Source organism: Lampris incognitus, unplaced genomic scaffold (assembly GCF_029633865.1).
Source record: "Lampris incognitus isolate fLamInc1 unplaced genomic scaffold, fLamInc1.hap2 scaffold_146, whole genome shotgun sequence".
Classification (NCBI taxonomy): Eukaryota; Metazoa; Chordata; class Actinopteri; order Lampriformes; family Lampridae; genus Lampris; species Lampris incognitus.
In genome coordinates this window covers 131,077-153,487 of record NW_026611113.1, presented here as the reverse complement: position 1 = coordinate 153,487, position 22,411 = coordinate 131,077, and the positions used below count along the sequence as shown (strand labels likewise).

General features: G+C 49.4%; 1 protein-coding gene across 1 annotated transcript in view; it reads right to left on the bottom strand.

Annotated features, from left to right (window-relative positions):
- Window positions 1-2,027: 2,027 nt before the first annotated feature.
- Window positions 2,028-22,411, bottom strand: part of ca14 (carbonic anhydrase XIV) — a 43,168-nt gene continuing 22,784 nt past the window's right edge. The window contains exons 2-12 of the mRNA XM_056301771.1: window positions 19,637-19,816; window positions 19,247-19,392; window positions 13,140-13,235; window positions 12,742-12,808; window positions 12,230-12,387; window positions 7,738-7,864; window positions 6,741-6,764; window positions 6,467-6,551; window positions 6,201-6,242; window positions 4,978-5,031; window positions 2,028-2,139 (exon numbers count right to left, since the gene is read on the bottom strand). Of these exons, the coding sequence (XP_056157746.1) occupies window positions 2,028-2,139; window positions 4,978-5,031; window positions 6,201-6,242; window positions 6,467-6,551; window positions 6,741-6,764; window positions 7,738-7,864; window positions 12,230-12,387; window positions 12,742-12,808; window positions 13,140-13,235; window positions 19,247-19,392; window positions 19,637-19,816 (1,091 nt within the window). The remainder of the gene's footprint in view (window positions 2,140-4,977; window positions 5,032-6,200; window positions 6,243-6,466; window positions 6,552-6,740; window positions 6,765-7,737; window positions 7,865-12,229; window positions 12,388-12,741; window positions 12,809-13,139; window positions 13,236-19,246; window positions 19,393-19,636; window positions 19,817-22,411) is intronic.

Genomic DNA, 22,411 nt, shown 5'->3' with positions numbered 1-22,411 from the left:
TTCTGTCTGTCGACGGTACCTCCCATGAAGGGCTTGATCTTCCATGACACCACCTGTTCTTCTTCTTCCTCCACACTCTGTCTTCTGGCACCTGAGGTCCTCACTCAGCAGTTCGTCCTGGGGACCCTTTTTCTGACGTACTTAATTGTTCCTTGTTTCATCCTGGATAGTGGCTCTGACACACACTAACCCTCTGCCTACATCTATTCGTTTATCATACAGTCTCAGGCTGCTGGACTTCGGGCGGAGCCCTCCTGCATTGTGAGGAGTTTCTGTGTCCTGATATCTGTGGCCCGTCACGTCCTCGATTGGCAAGCTTATTATTCCAGCTGGGTATCTGATGACTGGTAGGGCATATGTGTGTCGATGGCTCGGATGTTATTCTTCTCATTGAGCTGGCTCCTCAGGACCTGCCCCTCTCTCTGGAGGTATCTGGCTGCAGCTGACCTCCTTGCCGCATGGACAAGGACCGAGAATCTGGAACGTTTTAAACGAAACTTGACCATTACTGTATTTATGCATGATATGCTGCCATGTGTGGACGCACGTTTATTTCCTGACACACAGTCCCGTGTCGTGATATCCCACTTGTATTGAGGCGGCGTGGCGTTGACTGGTTTGCATACCTGAATAATTAACCAGAATGCATGCCGACTTGTTGGCTCATAACAGACAGACCAGAGCATTTAGGGTCTCCCCTTTAGCAGACTTCAGAACAACTGCTGCCCCTCTGCCTTTGTTTAAATCTTTAATGTGAGCAGACCTCATGAACTCATTACATATTTTAAGAAAATAAACTGTAACCAAGTTACACAAGATCAATAAATCAAATGCACTGGAAAAACACATTTTATATGCCAACTGAATATGAATGCAATCGAATTAACAACCAAAAGTGTGACTTATTTAGAGCTGATTTTGTGGAAGTCTCATCGACTGCCGTTTATTCTGGCGTTTCGCGTTCTCCGTCGCCACCTGCCGGTGAGACGTGCTATCGACGGTTTGCGCCGTTCCTCTGCTGAAACGTGGTCGCACCCCCTCCCCCCCATCTTGTTCGTCTCCGTCTTTAAGGTGACTAAAACACGGAGCAGGGGAGACCATACGCGTGCTTCAGAGGTATTTACAGGCACGATTCAGACAAGCACACGCGGTAGCTGTCACGTGAACCGTTTACTTTCAAAATCTCGGACCTCTCAAGAGGGGCGCAAACCCGGAAACAGCAGCCCCGGTTACCAAACCCGCTGGCCACGTGGTTCACAGGACCGCGTCTTCTGCACAATATATACAAATGACAACCATTAAAAGTCAACAACAATTCCCTTTAGACCTATAGCAGGTACACTTACATTATTCACTTAAAATGCCCCCCACGTGCCCTCTTTCTCGTTGCAGCTTATTACAATTTTGATGCCCTGGGCAATAACTTAGCATTACAGAGGGTACAGTACGATGGAAATCTTAAAAAAAAATATTATATTGCATTTATGCTGCAGTGTGGTTGTGTTTTCAAGGCAAAATGAACAAGATAAAATAACTCAACATGTGACGGAAAAAGAATATCTCGAGGTATTTACAGTAAAAACGATGCACCACAGATAACACGTGCACAAAACAAAGGACCGAGAGCCAACGAGGAACCACAGGGGGCACTTCTCTAGGAGCACATGGTGCTCTAGGAGCACATGGTGGACTATTGTTCACTAGAGGATTTATCCGTGTTGACGTTTGTGGCGATAGGCGGGGCTGCGTGTGCATGGAATTCAGCAGAGGAGATAGGAAGAAAGTTCCCGTTCCCAAGTTTACCTCCATCCATGTGTTTGTGCTACTTGTGTGTATTTGATCTGTAAAACCAGCGGTTTCACCGAGCTTGGCGTCCTCTGTTGGGAGGAGTAACTATCATCGGTGGCCTACGTCTGAACTGGATGAGAGATGTGCGTAAACGTGTTTTGTACAAGCTCCATAAGGGGGGGGAGCTCCATAAGGGGGGGGGGGTCGACGCGCTACCAAGGTGGTTGGTATCTGGATGTCTAGGGTTCAGTCTGAGGAGACGGCGAGGGCTCGTCTTTCTTTCCCCCGTCGGAGGCCGAACCGAGGGCCAGATCCTGCTTCTGCTCCTTCTCTTTCTCCGATTCCTTCGCCCTGAAACGTCAGAGGGGAGCGTCACTCCGGGGAACACAACAGCTTTCAAGCCAAAGCGCAAACACGGCTGTGCTAAAAGTATGGCGCCTGTGACTGTCGCCTCTTCTGTTGTCCAGCAGAGGTCGCAGTTTGCCAGGGAATACGTAGATCGCTGCACAGTCGCACTGATGTTAAGGGTCAAGTGTCGATGCCCGCCAATTAAAATGAAGTAACGTGGAATATGTTTTGAAATGACACAGCTTTAAATAACCCATTCGCTGTGTCGACGGCAAGCTTTGTCTACTGTGAAATAAAGTCACCGTCACTACAATAAGACCATTAACAACACATTTTGTGCAGCCATCACCAAGAATAAGTATTATGCATATACTATCATGCTCAGACAGGACGTTGCAGGGGACGGCGTGCATTTTCTGTTATGATTAAGTGAAAGCGTGAGCACACGTACACAGAAGTAAGACGCCAGGTAAGCAGGTAAGTCAGAAGTAAGACGCCAGGTAAACAGGTAAGTCAGAAGTAAGACGCCAGGTAAGTCAGGTAAGTCAGAAGTAAGACGCCAGGTAAGTCAGGTAAGTCAGAAGTAAGACGCCAGGTAAGTCAGGTAAGTCAGAAGTAAGACGCCAGGTAAGCAGGTAAGTCAGAAGTAAGACACCAGGTAAGCAGGTAAGTCAGAAGTAAGACACCAGGTAAGCAGGTAAGTCAGAAGTCAGGTAAGTCAGAAGTAAGACGCCAGGCAAGTCAGAAGTAAGACGCCAGGTAAGCAGGTAAGTCAGAAGTAAGACGCCAGGTAAGCAGGTAAGTCAGAAGTAAGACACCGGGTAAGTCAGAAGTAAGACGCCAGGTAAGCAGGTAAGTCAGAAGTAAGACGCCGGGTAAGCAGGTAAGTCAGAAGTAAGACGCCAGGTAAGCAGGTAAGTCAGAAGTAAGACGCCAGGTAAGCAGGTAAGTCAGAAGTAAGACGCCAGGTAAGTCAGGTAAGTCAGAAGTAAGACACCAGGTAAGCGGGTAAGTCAGAAGTAAGACGCCGGGTAAGCAGGTAAGTCAGAAGTAAGACGCCAGGTAAGCAGGTAAGTCAGAAGTAAGACGCCAGGTAAGTCAGGTAAGTCAGAAGTAAGACACCGGGTAAGTCAGGTAAGTCAGAAGTAAGACGCCAGGTAAGCAGGTAAGTCAGAAGTAAGACGCCGGGTAAGTCAGGTAAGTCAGAAGTAAGACGCCAGGTAAGCAGGTAAGTCAGAAGTAAGACGCCGGGTAAGTCAGGTAAGTCAGAAGTAAGACGCCAGGTAAGCAGGTAAGTCAGAAGTAAGACGCCAGGTAAGCAGGTAAGTCAGAAGTACGACGCCAGGTAAGCAGGTAAGTCAGAAGTAAGACGCCGGGTAAGCAGGTAAGTCAGAAGTAAGACGCCGGGTAAGCAGGTAAGTCAGAAGTAAGACGCCGGGTAAGTCAGGTAAGTCAGAAGTAAGACGCCAGGTAAGCAGGTAAGTCAGAAGTAAGACGCCGGGTAAGCAGGTAAGTCAGAAGTAAGACGCCGGGTAAGCAGGTAAGTCAGAAGTAAGACGCCAGGTAAGCAGGTAAGTCATAAGTAAGACGCCGGGTAAGCAGGTAAGTCAGAAGTAAGACGCCAGGTAAGCAGGTAAGTCAGAAGTAAGACGCCAGGTAAGTCAGGTAAGTCAGAAGTAAGACGCCAGGTAAGCAGGTAAGTCAGAAGTAAGACGCCAGGTAAGCAGGTAAGTCAGAAGTAAGACGCCAGGTAAGTCATAAGTAAGACGCCGGGTAAGCAGGTAAGTCAGAAGTAAGACGCCAGGTAAGTCAGAAGTAAGACGCCAGATAAGCAGGTAAGTCAGAAGTAAGACGCCAGGTAAGCAGGTAAGTCATAAGTAAGACGCCGGGTAAGCAGGTAAGTCAGAAGTAAGACGCCAGGTAAGCAGGTAAGTCAGAAGTAAGACGCCAGGTAAGTCAGGTAAGTCAGAAGTAAGACGCCAGGTAAGCAGGTAAGTCAGAAGTAAGACGCCAGGTAAGCAGGTAAGTCAGAAGTAAGACGCCAGGTAAGTCATAAGTAAGACGCCGGGTAAGCAGGTAAGTCAGAAGTAAGACGCCAGGTAAGTCAGAAGTAAGACGCCAGATAAGCAGGTAAGTCAGAAGTAAGACGCCAGATAAGTCAGAAGTAAGACGCCAGATAAGTCAGAAGTAAGACGCCAGATAAGTCAGAAGTAAGACGCCAGGTAAGTCAGAAGTAAGACGCCAGGTAAGCAGGTAAGTCAGAAGTAAGACGCCAGGTAAGTCAGAAGTAAGACGCCAGGTAAGTCAGAAGTAAGACACCAGGTAAGCAGGTAAGTCAGGTTTAATGAACTACGACAGGACAGATGTGTTGTCAGTGCATGGTACTGCTAGAAAAGCAACAATCCACGTGGGGTGGGGTGGGGGACCCTAAAAACTGCAGGATGGAAGAAGGGATTAGGACTCCATGGGAGAACATTTGATCAGAGAATTTTAGTGAGAGAGGGAGGGAACAAGAGACAGAAAGTTAAAGGAGAAGACAGAAACAAAGCGTGAGGAGGAAGAGAGGAAGCAAATTTTAGGCGCTACCTTCTCAGTGTTGACTGTTTTGAAAGAACTTCACGGGGTCAGTCATCACAGGCTTCGTAAGAGTAAATGTGGGTAGTACAGAACTGCTGAGTATTTTGGTTTTAACACCAATACGTTAATACGGGTGTTAGGGAGACTAGGTTAAGGGTGTCAGATGTTTTGGAACAATAAAAAACAAGTTATGGTAGGAAGCATAGGATTGAGAGGGGTGAGGTAAGGGGGTTTGAGGTCAAAGGTCGTAACTTGAGCGGTGACCTTGGCATGGGGGCAGGCCGGATACTGGGCAGGACATCCCAGCTAGAAGTAGAGCTGTCATGGGATCAAAAGACAGAATCACGTGTTTCAGAAACAGGAAATAATCAAATCACAGGTTGGAAATGACAAAGCCTCCGTGCAGGTATTTTAAAACGTCCCTCCCACTCACGCCACAGTTTTTTCCCTGCTCACTCTTCTCAGGATGGGGCGATGTAAGAGGACATTTTAAAGTAAATGCATGGGGGGGGGGTACACATGGTCAATTGTGGAGGTCTCCAAAGTTGTTGAAGGATAGCATGATTTCACCATCATTTCGTTTGAAGAGAAGAGGGTGAGAATTTTACAGGAATGTCTGTTTTGATCAGAGATGTCACCCAAACAGCGGAACCAGCGGCCTCCTTCTGCGTAAATTCTTCTCATATGCAGGGGGTCCCGCGGACAAAACCCTCAGAAATCAGATTACCCGGCCCAGTGTGTAATCTGTTTGACGGCCCTTGAGATGGAACCGCCTGGGGATCTCTGATCAAAGCCAGTGGAACCATAGGCTGTGGCTAAGCAGTTCGGATTAGAGCCTCCATGATTACGGATTGGTAGGACACACAAGAAGAATGAGTGCAAAAGAAACCCACCTCACCATTCGGTAATCAGCGGTAATTATGAAAGAAAGTAATTATATAGCATTGGAGCACAGCCATAATCATGTTATTGCGGCAGAGGATCAAGTTGCCCCATAGCGTCGATCTCGGGGTCAGTTTTTTTTGTCTTTTTTTTTTTTTTATATATGGGGACATCTGACAGTATATACTGTCTCACGATGGGCCTAACCTGAGAATTTGTCGATATTTGAAAAAAAAAATTAGCACTTCTGATCAGAGAGTTTCAAGTTATCCGAATAATTGTTGGGCGTGCGAATTAAGCCATTACATTGTATTGATCGTGGTTGACTGGATACAAAGTATTGACCGGCGTTATGAATTTAGTGGCGCACGCGCCCTTACAGAACGCTGCAGGGTATGAGGCCCAAATCCCGCCGAATTGCACAGAACTTTGTTCCGTGTATCCTTTGGTCACCGCGGTCCGAACCGATCCCGGATCTGCACTTGAGGACACCCTCTGCCAAGCGCCAAAAACTGAACTTGTATGGGGGGGGGGGGTTTGCAAATGAACACTGTCAGTGGTTGCTCTGCTTTGTTGTCAGTAACGGGGGGATCAGGTTAAGCCACCTGTTTACCACGACTGTTTCATTGTGGAGGTGTGTGAAAAATCTGCCGAGAGACAGGGACGAAGAATGAGAAGAGGCCGGGTGCCGCGGGTGCTCTCAGAAGATGACACTGTTTCCATATTTTCTGCGGACAGCCCGGTCAGAACATCACAGTGGCGACCCGGTGACCGGTCTGCTGCAGCAGTCAACATTTGGTAGAGAGGAGAAACAGAACGGCAAACAGGCCAGAAGAGCCGCTGAGGACCCCTCCTCCCCTCGGGGCCTTACCGTATCGTCTTCACGATGAAGCGAACGATGACCGTGAGGCCCACGCAGCCGCACATGACTCCTATCACTATGGCGGTCACTTCACCTGGGGGCAGAGACGGCAAAGAGGCGTGAGACTTACCCGTAATCGTTGCAACCACCCATTTCCAAAGCAAACCAAAAAAGAGCCATAGCGTGAGCCAAAAATGTACAAGAACAAGAAAAAAAACATGTTGATAATGTGCCAAAAACACTGTAACTGGTGTTTCACAAAACCACTGCATTCAGATCTTACCGGAGGTTAACTCCTTCCCTGATTCTGGAACCGAGAAAAGATGGAATTAAAACGTCACAAGAGAGTCACAGGGGGTTGTTTTTCTCAGAGACAAATGATTTACCTGTTCATTTTGCCACAATCTGATGCTCACTTGATCTAAAATGTGCTTTGTGCTTCTGGTCGATCTGGCGGCCTCTGAAAACAACGCTGATATCACAAGCCTTCCAGTTCAGTCACTCGCCACAATGAGCTCTCAACGCAAATTCTTTCTCCTTTGTCTTTGTCTGTCACTGTCTCCCCCTTTTCCCTTCTCTCTCCCTCTCTCTCCCTCTCTCTGCCTCTCCCTTTTTTTTTTCTGTCGGAGTCGCGTGATAACAATGGGGTCTGTGTTTTTTGCAAGCTGATTAGAAAAAGGATTTGTGAAAACCAAACACTGCTTCCCCTCACTTATTCAACCCGTCTCTCTCTCTCTCTCTCTCTCTCTCTCTCTCTCTCTCTCTCTCTCTCTCTCTCTCTCTCTCTCTCTCTCTCTCTCTCTCTCTCTCTCTCGCTCTTGCTCTCTCACAAACACACACTTTGCCTTTTTCCCCTTCTTACAAAAATCACTGGCAATCCCTGATATTTCCACAGCTTTCTCCCCAAATTCACTTTCTGCTTCCTGCACCAGATTCTGCTAATTGGCTGCCAGTCCCTACAGGCCCACCAACTGTCCTGCTACTGTGGTTTGAGTTAGTGTCAACACTTTCAAGTGGTGGGTGCAGAGAGGTACAACACCTGATTTATAGACACTCCAGAACATTGCGTTATGACCACCTTTGTCTTTTTATACGAGCGTCTCACCACATCAGATGTGTGAACTGGTTCGGCAATTAACGAAACTTGACGTTGAACTAGAATCTATCACAGACTGACTGAACTCTTTTGCTGGAGAGGAAATGACCGCACAAGCGAAGTCATGCACACACCAATAAAGTCATCAAAAGTCTACGCCTCCTCCTCCATCCCTCCACCTGACCTGCTGTGAAGGAGGTGAAGATGACCCGCTGGTTGAGCGGCTGGGTGGCGCGGTAGTTGTCCTGGAGCAGCATCCTCTCCGCGTCCTCGGCCCTGCTGGAGTACAGCACCGTCTCCAGCTTCAGCAGCTGTGGCAGGCGATGGGGGAGAGACAGCAACGGAGGGTTGAGGTGTCATCATAAGAGGCCTTTTTCACAAACTCGGTTGACGTACTTCCGCTTCATCTCAGTAGGATGAAGGTCGGCTCTTCCCGTTGCTCGCAATGTTAAGAAACAAACACTGTCGCCTTGGATTCTGTGATTGCCAATGTTGGGTTTCGCCAAAGCGTGTAACACAATACAGGCATTTTCATTAACACATCTGTGTTTCTGTTCTGTGCTCTTTGTCCACGTGTCCCTCGTGTTAAGGCAGAGAGAGACAGAGCACAAGAATTTCATTGTGTAAACTACTAGTAAGAACCGTTAGCCCCTAGCTAGCTAACGGGTCTGACCCTTTAGCCGAGCGGTTAGCGACGTCGCCTTGTGGTGCAGGACACCCCGTATCGAATCCCGCACCGGGCAAGAAAATAACCGGTTCCATTGGTGGCAGCGGTGGGATCCGGAAGTGTGCAGATCCTCAGAAGTCTCTTCGGAGCGCGGGAATAACAAAGCGCGAGGGCGCGCTTCCGGGAGAGGGTGACGACTGTAAACCAATAATAAGACACGTTAGCCCCCTAGCTAACGGGTCTGACCCTTTAGCCGAGCGGTTAGCGATGTCGCCTTGTGGCGCAGTACACCCCGTATCGAATCCCGCACCGGTCAAGAAAATAACCGCTTACAATTGTATTATAAATACAAATTACAATAAAGTTGAACTTGTCAGACAGTCTATAAAAGAAGTGACTTGATCAACGGTTGCAAAATGCTAACGGCTAACTGGCTAATAAAGCCTCGTGGTAATTTCAGGGCTGTTCGCATTTTGTGATCCTCAACGACCAGATCACTTCTTTTTCCGGCCTCGCCGTTGTCCGACAACGTGTCACGACAACACGTGTGTTGCGCTACACGCTGTGCTGAATCATAAAACATACATTTCCGGTGTAGGGCCCGGTTATGAACGCCGGGAACGACGAACGGCCGTCGTTACCCTGTGTAGTGCGACATAATCGAAGGTCAACGGTCAACAGTCGGAATTCTTTTGCGTTTCCCTGCCTAGTCTGACGTCTCCGACGTGTCGTAACGACCGCTGCCTGGGCGTCCATTTTGTGACGTAATACTTCCGTTGCGCGGGAGTTCCGGTTTTGGTTTGGGTGACGGGTAGACGCTCGTGTGAACCGGCGTCGCCGAGTCTTGTCATAATCCCCCTTTTTCGGCGCTGAAGCCATGACCCGTATCGCAGCAACGTCCGTCCTCAATAAAACTACAGCCGAGTAATGAAGAGTTTTGTCCGGCGCTCCTCCATTCCACTCTAATGACCCCGGGGGTCGTTTCCTGTGTGAGACGGACTTCAGCGACCGGACTTCCGGAAGTAAACTCGCCAGCTCTTGGGTTTTAACGCCGGTCTTCTACATTCTGCTGGCTAAAGCAACGTCTGTAAGTACAGTTCCTCTGACAGAATATGTTGATATAAGCAGCAGGATCACTTGCGTCCGAATGAATGTCGACGTACATGTTACGGTAGCCGTGGCGCTATGTGGCTAAGCTAGGCTAGCTCTTTAGCGCTATGCTACCTGACTGTGGCTAGGCTAGGCTATCTCCGCACCTGCTAACTGCCTAAATACGTAGTATACCGTAACCTGCTCTATGTTTATCATTTAATACTGTTTCATAATTCTGATACCCTTTAACAGCTTTGAGTGGCTGTTGCAGCTAGAAGAGCACTATATAAAATTCAACTCGATTGATTGATTGATTGATTGATTGATTGATTGATTGATTGATTGATTGATTGATTGATTGATTGATTGATACCCTGGCTGTATCGTGCTTGCAGTTTCACAAGTAAACTTAATGAAACTCGGTACCCTTGCCGTGGAGTTTTTTTTTTATTTGGTTATGTAAACTACTAATAAGACACGTTAGTCCCTAGCTAACGGGTCTGACCCTTTAGCCGAGCGGTTAGTGACGTTGCCTTGTGCTGCAGTACACCCCGTATCGAATCCCGCACCGGGCAAGAAAATAACCGGTTACATTGGTTGGCAGCGGCGGGATCCGGAAGTGTGCAGATCCTCAGAAGTCTCTTCGGAGCGCGGGAATAACAAAGCGCGAGGGCGCACTTCCGGGGAGGGTGACGACTGTAAACTACTAATAAGACACGTTAGCCCCTAGCTAACGGGTCTGACCCTTTAGTCGAGCGGTTAGTGATGTCGCCTTGTGGTGCAGTACACCCCGTATCGAATCCCGCATCGGGCAAGAAAATAACCGCTTACAGTTAGTTAGCGTCATCGGCTAACGAGGCCTACACCCCGATCTCTACAGTGTTCCTTGACGTTGACCAATTGGACGGCAGACTGCTCCCTGGTGCACTTATGTAAACACGGCAAAGAGAAAGTGTTGCTGCTAGTCAGGTGGAACAACAAAACCGAGGAAAAGTTGGGCAGTGACAACGACACCCCTGCCTTCTTGGCGATTCCTCGAGGGAGGACCATGGCAGAGTCAAAAAAGGTAGGCTAAATGTCGGCGAGAAATAGCGGAGACCCTTCATCAACCCTGTGAGTAGCTGGTTGAGCTGTGCTAGGCTATCGTTCCCCAGTAGCGCTAGCCGCAACTGTGTCCAGATTTTTTTTTCTTTCTTTTCTTTTTTTGTTGCGGCACACAAGAGCGCCTGCATCACACATAGCATTTCTGTAGCCATGATTGACCATTTCTTGACCCGACGACCTATGGACTCACGCAGGATCGTGGAAGGCCACATATGATGATCAGTCGGGATCATACTTGTAGCGTTGCCAGTTTTCTGGGCAACACACAGCAAGAATGTATGTGGCACTATGATTGCCTAATCTAACATGATGACCATCGTGAAAGACAAAGAATGTTGTGTAGTCTGATCCCGGCCTAATTCAGCCCGATTTTGTCATCGCCCGACAAATTTCCAGAGTTGGGAACGACGAACGGGCGTCTTTACCCCATGTAGTGTGACATAATGGAAGAACAGCTTTACGGTGTCTGGGATGCCTCACAACACCCCGACGAAAAGTCTAGCATGTCAGAATTGTTTGTATTTTTACTGCCTAGTCTGACATCCCCTATGACGTGTTCCTCGATGTTGACCAATAGGATGACAGAGGGCTCTGACGCACATACATGGCAAAGAGGAAGAGGGATGCTGCTGTTGCTGCTGTCAGGTCGAACAATGAAACCGAGGAAAGGTTCGTTGAGCAGTGACAACAGTAGCCCTGCAGGCATTTTTGACGTTTCTTCGAGGGAGGACCATGACAGAGTCAAAAAAGATAAATGTTAGCAAGAAATAGCGGAGGCATGTCAGCAAGCCGTTGAGTAGTTGGTTAAGCTATGCTAGGTTATCATTCCCCAGTAGCACTAGCTGCAACAGCATCTACAATCATTTTCTTTCTTTTCGCAACACAAGACCGCCTGCATCACACGTAGCATTTCTGTAGCCATGATTGACCATCCTCCCCGACGACCTATGAACTCACTAAGATCGTGAAAGGAGGCATACGATGATTGAGCGGAGTCATACTTGTAGTGTTGCCAGTCTCCTGACCAAGACATGGCAAGAATTTATGGCACTATGATTGCCTAATCTGACATGCCTAATCAGACCATCGTGAAAGACAAAAATACAGCGCAGTCTGATCCCGGCGTAAGATGACGCAGAAGTAACTATGTCAGCCATGTTTGTAAGAAAGGTCCATAGAGAAACGTAAGGTGGGGATAGGGGTGTTTGCAGACTTGGTCTGTGTTGGATCTGTTTAAAAAGGCTGCTTTTTCCACCACTGACTCTTTCGAATGCGCAACCGTTGTTGCTGGTGTCGAAGACATCTTATTTGGATGTTTACATGTAAATAAGTAGGCACTGTGGGTGTCCAGGCGTGACCCATGAGCAGTCGTTGCCTTGTTGCACTGTTTTAATGGATGCTTTGTACCTTTTTTTCATTGCATTGTCTGTTTTGTTTTAAATGAAAGACACCACGAGCCCAATTAAAAAACAAAGGGGGTTTCACTGTGCAGGCGGAGTGACTAGAAACTTGAGCTGAATTTAACTGACCGAGTTGGGGGTGTATTTACTCTTGGTTTCCTATCACACAGAAGGTCTGTTCTACACTATAGATGAGGTTTGGGCGGGATTTTTTTTACCCCAATACCTAGTCCGTCAATCCTGTACCGTATAACTGCCCCCTGTCACCGTGTCCGGAACACCATCAGCACCAACTAAAAAGATCCTTGTGCAACTGTTGTCCTTACCTAAACAAAGCAACCTTGGTTCTGCAGCCGCTTTTCTGATGTCTCTCTATCTTTCTTTCTGTCTTTTCTTTCTTTCTACCCATTCACCTGTGCCTTGGAGATCGTAACCCTCTCGTGGAGCACTGTCCAGAGGACGGTCTGGTGGCAGGGGGGGGTGGTCAGGGAGCCGTTGTAGCGAAAGTAGCGTCCCAGATCAGTAGGAAGCAAGGACTGGATGTCAAAGGCTGGGATGGAGACTTTCTGGTCTGCTGGTAGGGAAAAGGAGGATTAAGAGGATATTTTCACGTTTCAAATGCTAAACATCACCGGATACATATCCCCGTTGACTCTCGTATTAAGTAAGAACTTTGTAGAAAACTGTGTTTTCAACTGGGGGAAAAATGTTTCACTTTTCTTCAACTGAATTCAGAACGGATATGGAGACAACAAATTGTGAACTGGTAATTGTGACGGGTCCATGTCATTCAATGTGCATTTGATTTGAGTGAAGTTTTGATTGCTTTTTTTTGAGAAAGCAAAATTACAAAGTTGCCAATGCAAATGAAAAAAAATCATTTGTGCATCAAAGTTTTCTGATATTTTTAGTGGTGTCACTTCACCTGCATGTCTGACGCGGCCCAGGTAGTTGAGGATGTTGTTAAACGCCTGGTTGGTCTCCTCACCTGTCTGGAAAATCAAGACACTCTGAAATGCCAATTATATACATACATATACACACACACACATATATATATATATATACGTATATAAAACTCAAAGAACTGGAGAAGCTAACCGATCCATTTTCCACTCGCAGCGACACATATCACAATTAAAAGCTTTATGATGTTGATAATCTCTGGCCAGGTTGACCCTTTCTGTGAAATGGCCATTACATTTAAGACATCACAAACTCAAATGTCAATAAGCTAATTGATCTGTTTAAATGATAGGAGTAGTAGACAGTGATTTGGTTATAATACATATTCCTGTAAAGGGCGTCATGTGTGTTGATCACCTCTATGAGGATCCCGAGCACGGCCAGGCCATCCTTCTGGGTCATAGCCGTGGACATGTTAGGGTAGAGCTCTGAGTTAAAATGCACCACATGCAGCTGGGAAAAGGAAGAGCAGAGTTAGTCTGACTGCAGTGGCGGCTGGTGCTAAAAAATTTAGGGGGGAGGGGGCGCAGTGTACCTTTGCCCAGCACAGCTGACAGCTGCTTTAATGTCCAAACAGTCAGAGTTATTAAGAAGGACAACGTAGCCTATAGACTTTATCAGGGTTCGTAGACGGTAGATGATTTGACAGTCGAGACGAGGCGTGGTGGTGGGTGTGAACATGATTGACAGCCACGAGAATTGTCCAATCACATTAGATCAAAAAACATTAAAACGGTACCAATTCACTGCCAATAAAAGTGGGAGTGTCTGGGGCAGCACAGAACTGCGCCCCATGAGAAATCTGAGGACACCAATTAGACAGCAGCCTCAGGTCACCCGCTCGCCACAGGTTTGAGGGCTTACATAAGGTATCGCGTCCCTCACCCAGGAAGTATATGTATTCAGACAGAAATCAACCAAATACCATTTGAACCAATGTTTAATGGCTGCTGACAGGCGCTCACAGACTGACAAACACTTTTATTTCATCATTATTTGCATCGCACAACTAAATTATATTTAACGTGTTGAAGCAGATTTTCATCTCTTGATGTTTGAAGGGGCGGCGCCCCAGCGCCCTGTACTGGCCAGCCACCACTGCTGCTCACTGACAGGCGGCGGGGGAGAGGTTAAAGGGACGCCTGCTGATTACAGACGTCATACTTTAACATCAAGGTTTCGGGCATGTTGGCTTCGGCTTCCAGTGTGATCCGCTAAAGTGCCCCTGAGCCAGATTACTAAAGCCCTGCATGTTCAGTCTTCACAAGGTGCTCTAGACAAGAGTGTCAAATGTAAGGCCTGCAATGCCTGGACGACCTCAATATATATGAGAGAGAGAGACAGAGAGGTAGCGAGAGAGAGTTTTCCCGGCTAATCTTCAGGCAACCCCTCTCATTGTGGATGAATGGAAAGTTTGCATTGGGCAGAATGAAAGAGAAACGGGGGTGGGGGGGGGCTGCATGCTGACTCGGTGGATTTTCATTCGGAGAGAGCAACACGGGAGAAAGAAGGACTGGAGAGACTGATGTGGACCAGAAAGAAGTTAATTGTTGGATTATGTAACGACACCACTCGTGCATCTCAGGTTCTTTCCCCCGTTGTGGGTCTTCTCCATCACTTTGCTTCCGCCCGTTTCCTTTCCTTTATTGACCGTGATTGAATTCTCTTTAATCTGCTTAATCACCTCCTCCCCCAAACTCCCGACAAAAACAAGCCGACCCCTCATGACACGCTCCTTGCCGTACTAGGTGTGTTGCATGTTGGCATAACTGAGCGGTGACAGATGGCAGGAATAGGAGCTCCCAGATACCTCACCTTCCCTCCATCCCCTCCTCGTTTTGTTTTGTCCCCCATCCTTTGTTCCAAAAATTAATTCAGCCAGTCTAGCTTTGTTGCTTCTCGCTACGTCTTCCTATTGTTTCATCGTTGCCAACAACTGAGTTTCTGTGCCCTCCCTTCTGCACCCCCCCCCCCCAGCCTTCCTTTCCTTTGGTGTTACACCGAAGATGAAGAATCTCCCCTCCCATTCCCACACACACAGCAAAGATCAAAGATTCGAGCTGATTTGGCTAGAGCAGAGTGTGTGGTGGTGGTGGAGGGGGGGGGGGAAATAAGTCGAAAGTTGTTTCCATAAATGTACGCTCTAAAGGAAATGCCGAAGCATGATTCCAAAACGGGCATTTTTGGTCACTTCATGTAGGTGTTTCCCTGCATGTGTGTTTTCCCCAGTCAAACTATGTTCTTGATCCATCAAACGTTCTCCGCTGTTAATCTGTCATTAATTCCACCCTTCTAATTAGCGTGACAGTGTATGACCACGGATGTGTAGACTCGCTAGGCCGTTGCTAACGAGTCCTGCCCCTCTAGTCGACTGGTTAACGTAGTCGCCCGTGGTGCGGGGAACTCAGGTTCGATCCCGCCTGCCCCCTGAATTCTCGCGCTACCTTTGGTGGCAGCGGTGGGATGCGTACACGCTCAGAGGCGTGAGGGGGAGCTGGTGTGCAGGAGTGCGGGGACGCGCTTCACGAAGGAGGGGAGTAGTGAACAGTGTACGACCACGGATGTGTAGACTTGCTAGCCCTTGACTAACGGGTCCGACCCTTCAGACGATAGCGCTGTCGCCCATAGTGCAGGGGAACCCCCGCGCTATTGCATACCGGCTCTCACGCCTCTGAGCGCACCTGCATCCCACCGCTGCCACCAAATGGAGCGCGAGAATTCAGGGGGCAGGCGGGATCGAACCTGAGTTCCCCGCACCACGGGCGACAGCGCTAACCGGTCAACTAGAGGGGCAGGGCCCGTTAGCAACGGCCTAGCGAGTCTACACATCCGTGGTCGTACTCTGTTATATTCGTATAAAGCTAAATTGGGGGAATACTTATTAAGCTGCAGTTTTGGCATAGAAGTGTCAAGGCTTTTTGCCGCTGAAACAGATCATGGCTGTCTAAAAAAGAAACCGAGGGGCATGTACAGTACTTGCCCCTGAGTTTCTTTTAGGAGGGTTGCAGACTACTACTACATGCCTCCTCCGATACACACGGAGTCGCCAGCCGCTTCTTTTCCCTTGACGGTGAGGAGTTTCGCCAGGGGGACGTAGCGCGTGGGAGGATCACGCCCCCCCCCCCCCCCCGAACAGGCACCCTGACTAACCAGAGTAGGCGCTAGTGCAGCGACCAGGACACACCCGCATCTGGCTTCCCACCTGCTGACACAGCCAATTGTGTCTGTAGGGACGCCCGACCAAGCTGGAGGCAACACGGGGATTTGATCTGGCGATCCCCGTGTTGGTAGGCGACAGAGTAGACCGCCACGCTACGCGGACACCCTCGGTTTCTTTTTCAGCGCTAACGCAGAGTTACGGTGTCAGGCTGTAACCATATTCCATGCATAGCTGAGGTGTAAAGCATGTATGTTCTGACCGCCTTGCACAATCCCCTTGTAATCCCCTTGTACTGCCAGTTAGGTATGTTTGTGTGTGTGTGTGTGATTATACTCTCACACCAGTTCCACCTCTGCAGAGGAATCTGCGGCTGTATACAGGAAGACTGGTTGTGTGTGAGCTTAAATCATGTGACTTTACATAAAGGCTGCCAGTCAACACTGCGCCGCTCACCTAGTCAACCGCCAGATGCTAAAAATTGTGTAGGTGGGAGGCTTCAAAGCAGCGCATGTGTGTGTTTGCATGTATGCATGCCCGGGTCTGCACTGCGGAGGTAGGCCTTTGTGGCGTTTCTCTGCACGCGAGCGAGTTCCCCAGCCAAACTACATTCCTAATCCATCAGGCGCTGTCCGTTTGAATCTGTCATTAATTCCATCCCTCTAATTAGTGTAAAACTAAGTTGTGTGAATTCTTATTAAACAGCAGCTTTGGTGTAGTACTAGTAAGACTTGTTGCTGCCAAAACAGATTATGGTTGTCTAAAAAAGAAACTATATACTAGAATACCGAGTATCGAGTTTGAAGATTTTTGAAGATCTGGGACACGTGTGGGACCCCACAATGTGAATGTCGGGGTTCCTATGCAAAGCTGCAGCATCTGGAGATGTGCAGAAAAAGTTTGGAAAACTGAATCCTAAAGCTTAGAAACTGTGGAAAAGTTAGGAAATAGTATATTGTTGGGCAGTATCAATACACTATTACGGTCACGTCACATTTTTGCATGGTTTCGGACCTTAAGTGATCTCAAATATTGCAGTGTTGCTTATCATGAAGAATAATTAGGTCTAGAGTAGCACGACATGTCTACTGTGGGTTGACTATCGACATAAATAATACTGGACACCAACCAAAACCCTCACATCTAGCGAGGAGATTTAAGATCTGGGGGAGGTACAAGTATCTCGGGGTCTTGTTCACGAGTGAGGGTAGGATGCAGCGGGAGATTGACAGGAGGGTTGGTGCAGCATCAGCAGTAATGCGGACGTTGTACTGGACCGTTGTGGTGAAGAGGGAGCTGAGCCGGAAGGCAAAGCTCTCAATGTACCAGTCAGGCTTGGTTCTGACCCTCACCTATGCTCATGAGCTTTGGGTAGTGACCGAAGGGGGAGATGGTGGATACAAGCGGCTGAATTGAGTTTCCTCCATAGGGTGTCTGGGCTCAGCCTTAGAGATAGGGTGAGGAGCTCGGACATCCGGAGGGAGCTCGGAGTAGAGCCACTGCTCCTTCGCATCGAAAGGAGCCAGTTGAGGTGGTTCGAGCATCTGATCAGGATGCCTCCTGGGCGCCTATCCTTTGGAGGTTTACCGGGCACGACCAACTGGGACGAGACCCCGGGGTAGACCCAGAATTCACTGGAGGGACTACATGTCCAATCTGGCCTGGGAACGCCTTGGGATCCCCCAGGAGGACCTGGAGGGCGTTTCTGGGGAGAGGGACGTCTGGAGGGCCCTACTTAGCTTGCTGCCACCGTGACCCGACCCCGGAGAAGCAGCTGATGATGACTATATCTGAGCTGCTGAAATAGGGCCCTGTGATGAACTGGCGGCCTGTCCAGGGTGTCTCCCCTACCTGCCGCCCTGGGACTGCTGGGATAGGCTCCAGCATCCCCGCGACCCCCGATTGGGAGAAGCGGCGGGGATAATGGATGGATGGATGGAAAAAAGAAAGTTTCTTTTTTTTCTGTTTCTTTTTTAATGCCAACTCAGAGCCACAGTGTAAGGAAATAACCACACTCGGTACCATGCTGAACACTGCATATATGTGTAGAGAGCGTGCATAGCTGATGTGTAAAGCATGTATGTTCTGACTGCCTCACGCAATCCCCTTGTACTGCAAGTTAGGTAGGTGTGTGTGTGTGTGTGTACCCCTCTCTCATGTTTGCCAGTGCTCATATTAAAATGTAGGTTGTTTAAGGGCATCCGGGTAGCATGGCGGTCTATTCTGAACACAGGGATCGCCGGTTCGAATCCCCGTGTTACCTCCGGCTTGGTCGGGCGTCCCTACAGACACAATTGGCCGTGTCTGCGGGTGGGATGCCGGATGTGGGTGTGTGTCCTGGTCGCTGCACTGGCGCCTCCTCTGATCAGTCGGGGCACCTGTTCGGGGGGAACTGGGGGGGGGAATAGCGTGATCCTCCCACGCGCTACGTCCCCCCGGTGAAACTCCTCACTGTCAGGTGAAAAGAAGCGACTGGCGACTCCACACGTATGGGAGGAGGCATGTGGAAGTCTGTAGCCCTCCCCGGATCGGCAGAGGGGGTGGAGCAGAGACCGGGACGGCTCAGAAGAGTGGGGTAATTGACCAAGTAAAATTGGGGAGAAAAATCCAACCAAAAGAATAAAAAGTAAGTTGTTGATATTCTCCTGCACCGATGTCATCAAATCTCAGTATATTTATTATTACATGGAGTCAGAATGCTGTACATAGTCAGAATGCTGTACATAGTCAGAATGCAGTACATAGTCAGAATGCAGTACATAGTCAGAATGCAGTACATAGTCAGAATGCAGTACACAGTCAGAATGCAGTACACAGTCAGAATGCAGTACATAGTCAGAATGCAGTACACGAGTTATTACACTCTCAGACATACAGTTGACAACATCTACACACTTAATTTCTGCAGAATTGTCTTTTTTTTTTGGCAGGGAAATGCAGAAGCTGCAGGTGATCTGGTCTCACTCCTTATAAAAATCTGACTTGATACCCATCTTTTACTGGATGCTGTAGATTTTTTTTTTGTTTTTTGCACAAGACCCAAGTTCATGCGGACAAAGAGTTACACTTCAAACACAAAATTAAATCTTTCCGCTCCCGGGGTGAGGTGTTATATAACGCACCAAGCCCCGCCGAGCATGAACTTGTATGGCTAATTTGAAGGCCTTCCCCACCGTCTCTTCTGTTCTCACCAAACACTGCCCTGGTCTTGCCCACGTGGCTTCTTACCCCTCATTGCTCTTACTCTTGACCCGTGTAAATGAACACACACACACACACACACACACACACACACACGCACACCTACCTCTGCATCAGCACTGACTCCATTGACGGTGTGCTCGCTGCCTCCGTGGCTGGGCCCTCCGCTGCCCCAGTGGAGGTGCATCTGTGCAGCTGTGTAAAGCCACGGCAGACCCCCAAGACTCATCCAGTCTGGCAGGTCGATCATCACTAATGGAGAGAAGGGTGAAATAGGCGGGAGAAGTGAACGAGGTTGACTAGCTGTGAGTGTGAAGCGTGGGCTTTTAAAGGCTTCAGTCTATTTGTTGAGGACTTGGCAAAGCGTCGCCGTCGCTCCGCTGCCCGGTTGGCTGTGAGCACACTGTGAAGGACGAGGCGGCTGGCAGCCACGTTGCCATGTTCCGTGTGAGAGTGTCAGATGGGGAGTTGGAGATCAACAGGTTGCCATAGTTACCGGTGTGTCCGTTATTGTAGAGGGTGAAGGGTCTGTTGCCGTGCTGGCCGTAGCCTAGCGGAGTCAGAGGGGTCAAACTGGGGTCGTATTTGGTCTGGTTGGTCACAACGTCGACGGGGGACTGCGAAGAGCCGCCACAGTCGGGGAAGTACTCGGACCACTCAGACTGCCCCACCAAGCCTTCGGGAGACAAAACGCAGGGACGTTAGCCGATCACACTGCCTGTCATCCATTAATAAGCTTCCAGTGATCAGCGTCTAATTAACAGACACGTTTTCCTCCTGCATCATTGAGGCTCACGGTGTGACCGCTCAGACTGAGATGTGCCCAGAAGAAGTCATTATGGCTTCATTGGTGTCAATCAGAAACAGGAAGTGGATCTCCATTTAAACAGTCCCAACTCCCCCCCCCCCTCCCCCTCCCTTTTTTCTCTCCAATTGTAACTGGCCAATCACCCCACTCTTCCGAGCCGTCCCGGTCTCTGCTCCACCCCCTCTGCCGATCCGGGGATGGCTGCAGACTACCACATGCCTCCTCCCATACATGTGGAGTCACCAGCCGCTTCTTTTCACCTGGCAGTGGGGAGTTTCACCAGGGGGACGTAGCGCGTGGGAGGATCACGCTATTCCCCCCAGAACAGGCACCCTGACCGAGCAGAGGAGGCGCTAGTGCAGCGACCAGGACACATACCCACATCCGGCTTCCCACCCGCAGACACGGCCAATTGTGTCTGTAGGGACGCCCGACCAAGCCGGAGGCAGCACGGGGATTCGAACCGGCGATCCCTGTGTTCTTAGGCAACGGAATAAACCGCTGTGCCACCCGGACGCCCCGAAACAGTCCCAACTCTGATGGGTTTCAGTATGAAAGCTGATCAGCAGAGGGAGTGGAGCAGTGACCAGGACAGCTCGGAAGAGTGGGGTAATTGACCAAGAACAATTAGGGAGAAAAGGGGGGGGGGGTATGTAGTATATGTATAACACCGCTCATGCACATGTGTGAAGACATGGAAACACACACATAGAACACCCGGATCTCTATGTGAAAGGACAGAGGAATTTCCACCTGTACAGTGTTAGTGACGCATGCATTCACCACATCCACCCAACCACCCGCCTCCCGCCACCCTCCTCGCCGGCGCTCCCACCTTATTAATCCGTTCTCGACCCACCCTCGCCGCTCCTGCTCCGCTACGCTGCTGCCCCCGCACCACAATTGGGACTTCAAAAGTGTCCCGTGCCACAGCCATTGGTTGTCATGGAGGTCCCCATGGCAACCAGAGGCCGAATATTCTGACCCTCTTGCACTGTTCTACCTCTCTCATAGCATGCAGTCTCTTGTCCTGAATACAGCCAGGAACAAAACAACACACACAAGCGCGCGCACACGCACACAAACACACACACACACACACACACACACACACACACACTGACCCAAGCAGAGATGAACAGCAGAATTGCAAATGACCGAGAAGCAGCACAGAGTGAGTTACACTGCAGCGTGTGTTGACACCGGCGTTCCCATCTCGCACAAGAAGCGGTCTCCATCTTGACAACACGCTGCTCCGCGTGACAAAATGTTCAGTATGGTAAAGGCATCTTTTCACTTCAGCTAGCAAACTGAGAAGCACCAAGTGCAACGCTGCATCGCTCAACAGTCACGGGCCTCACTCCTTCACGTGTCGGCTCTGCAAGAACGGCCAGAACACGTACGCTGAGCGACGCCGCAAAATCGCTCGCTCCTAAAATTCACATGGTAAACACAATGGTGACCCGCACATGCACGCACACAAACACACATTCATGCAGTTGTAATGTTTGCGTAGCGAATTTGGGGGCAGCCCGGGAACCGCCGCAGCCAGGACACGAACCCGGATCTCCCGCGCCACGGGCGACGACGTTAACCAGTCGACTAAAGGGTCCGACCCGTTAGCCAAGGGCTAGCGAGTCTACTCATTCGCGGTCGTTACGCTACCCCCCTCCTTCGGGAAGCGCGTCCCAGTGCTTCAGCACACCAGTTCCCTCGCGGCTCCGGGCGCACGCGCTTCCGATGGCCTCGTGGTCTCATCGTCCCACTTCTGACACCAGTGCAGCGAATTCGGGGGAGGGGCAGCCCGGGAACCGCCATAGCCAGGGCGTGAACCGGTATCTCCCGCACCACGGGCGACGACGTTAACCGGTCGACTAAAGGGTCCGACCCGTTAGCCAAGGGCTGGCGGGTCTATTTATCCGTGCGCACTACTTGTGCCGAAAACAAAACAGCCCAAGCATCTCTAGATGCAAATCACTAAAACCATGAGGGACGTTTGCCCATCACTCTGAGGGAGACGTCGCAGTGTGTGTTACCATGGTGATTCAATAGCTTCTTATCCGCCACATGTAATGATGATTCAGTGGACTGAAGGGAATACCAACTTGGTTGTAGCACAGTCGCTAGTATGTGTATCCTGCATGTACAGAAGTGTTACTGTATTGACCACACACACACACACACACACACACACACACAGACACACACACACTGAGGTGGTGTGTATGTGTGGCCATTCATTCCCACAATGTCATTGTCCACAGGATAAGCTGCCAGTGTGCATCCACGATACAATAAACACACAGCTTATTGTGTGGCGCAACAGTGTTGCTGAATCACAGAGCGTTACTTTCTCATTCTTCTGCATCACTCCGTCCCATCTCCCTCTACTCCTCTAACACTCTCTCTCCTCCACCATCCCTCCTCGTGCACCTGCCCGCCCGTCTCTCCTGCTCTGTCTCT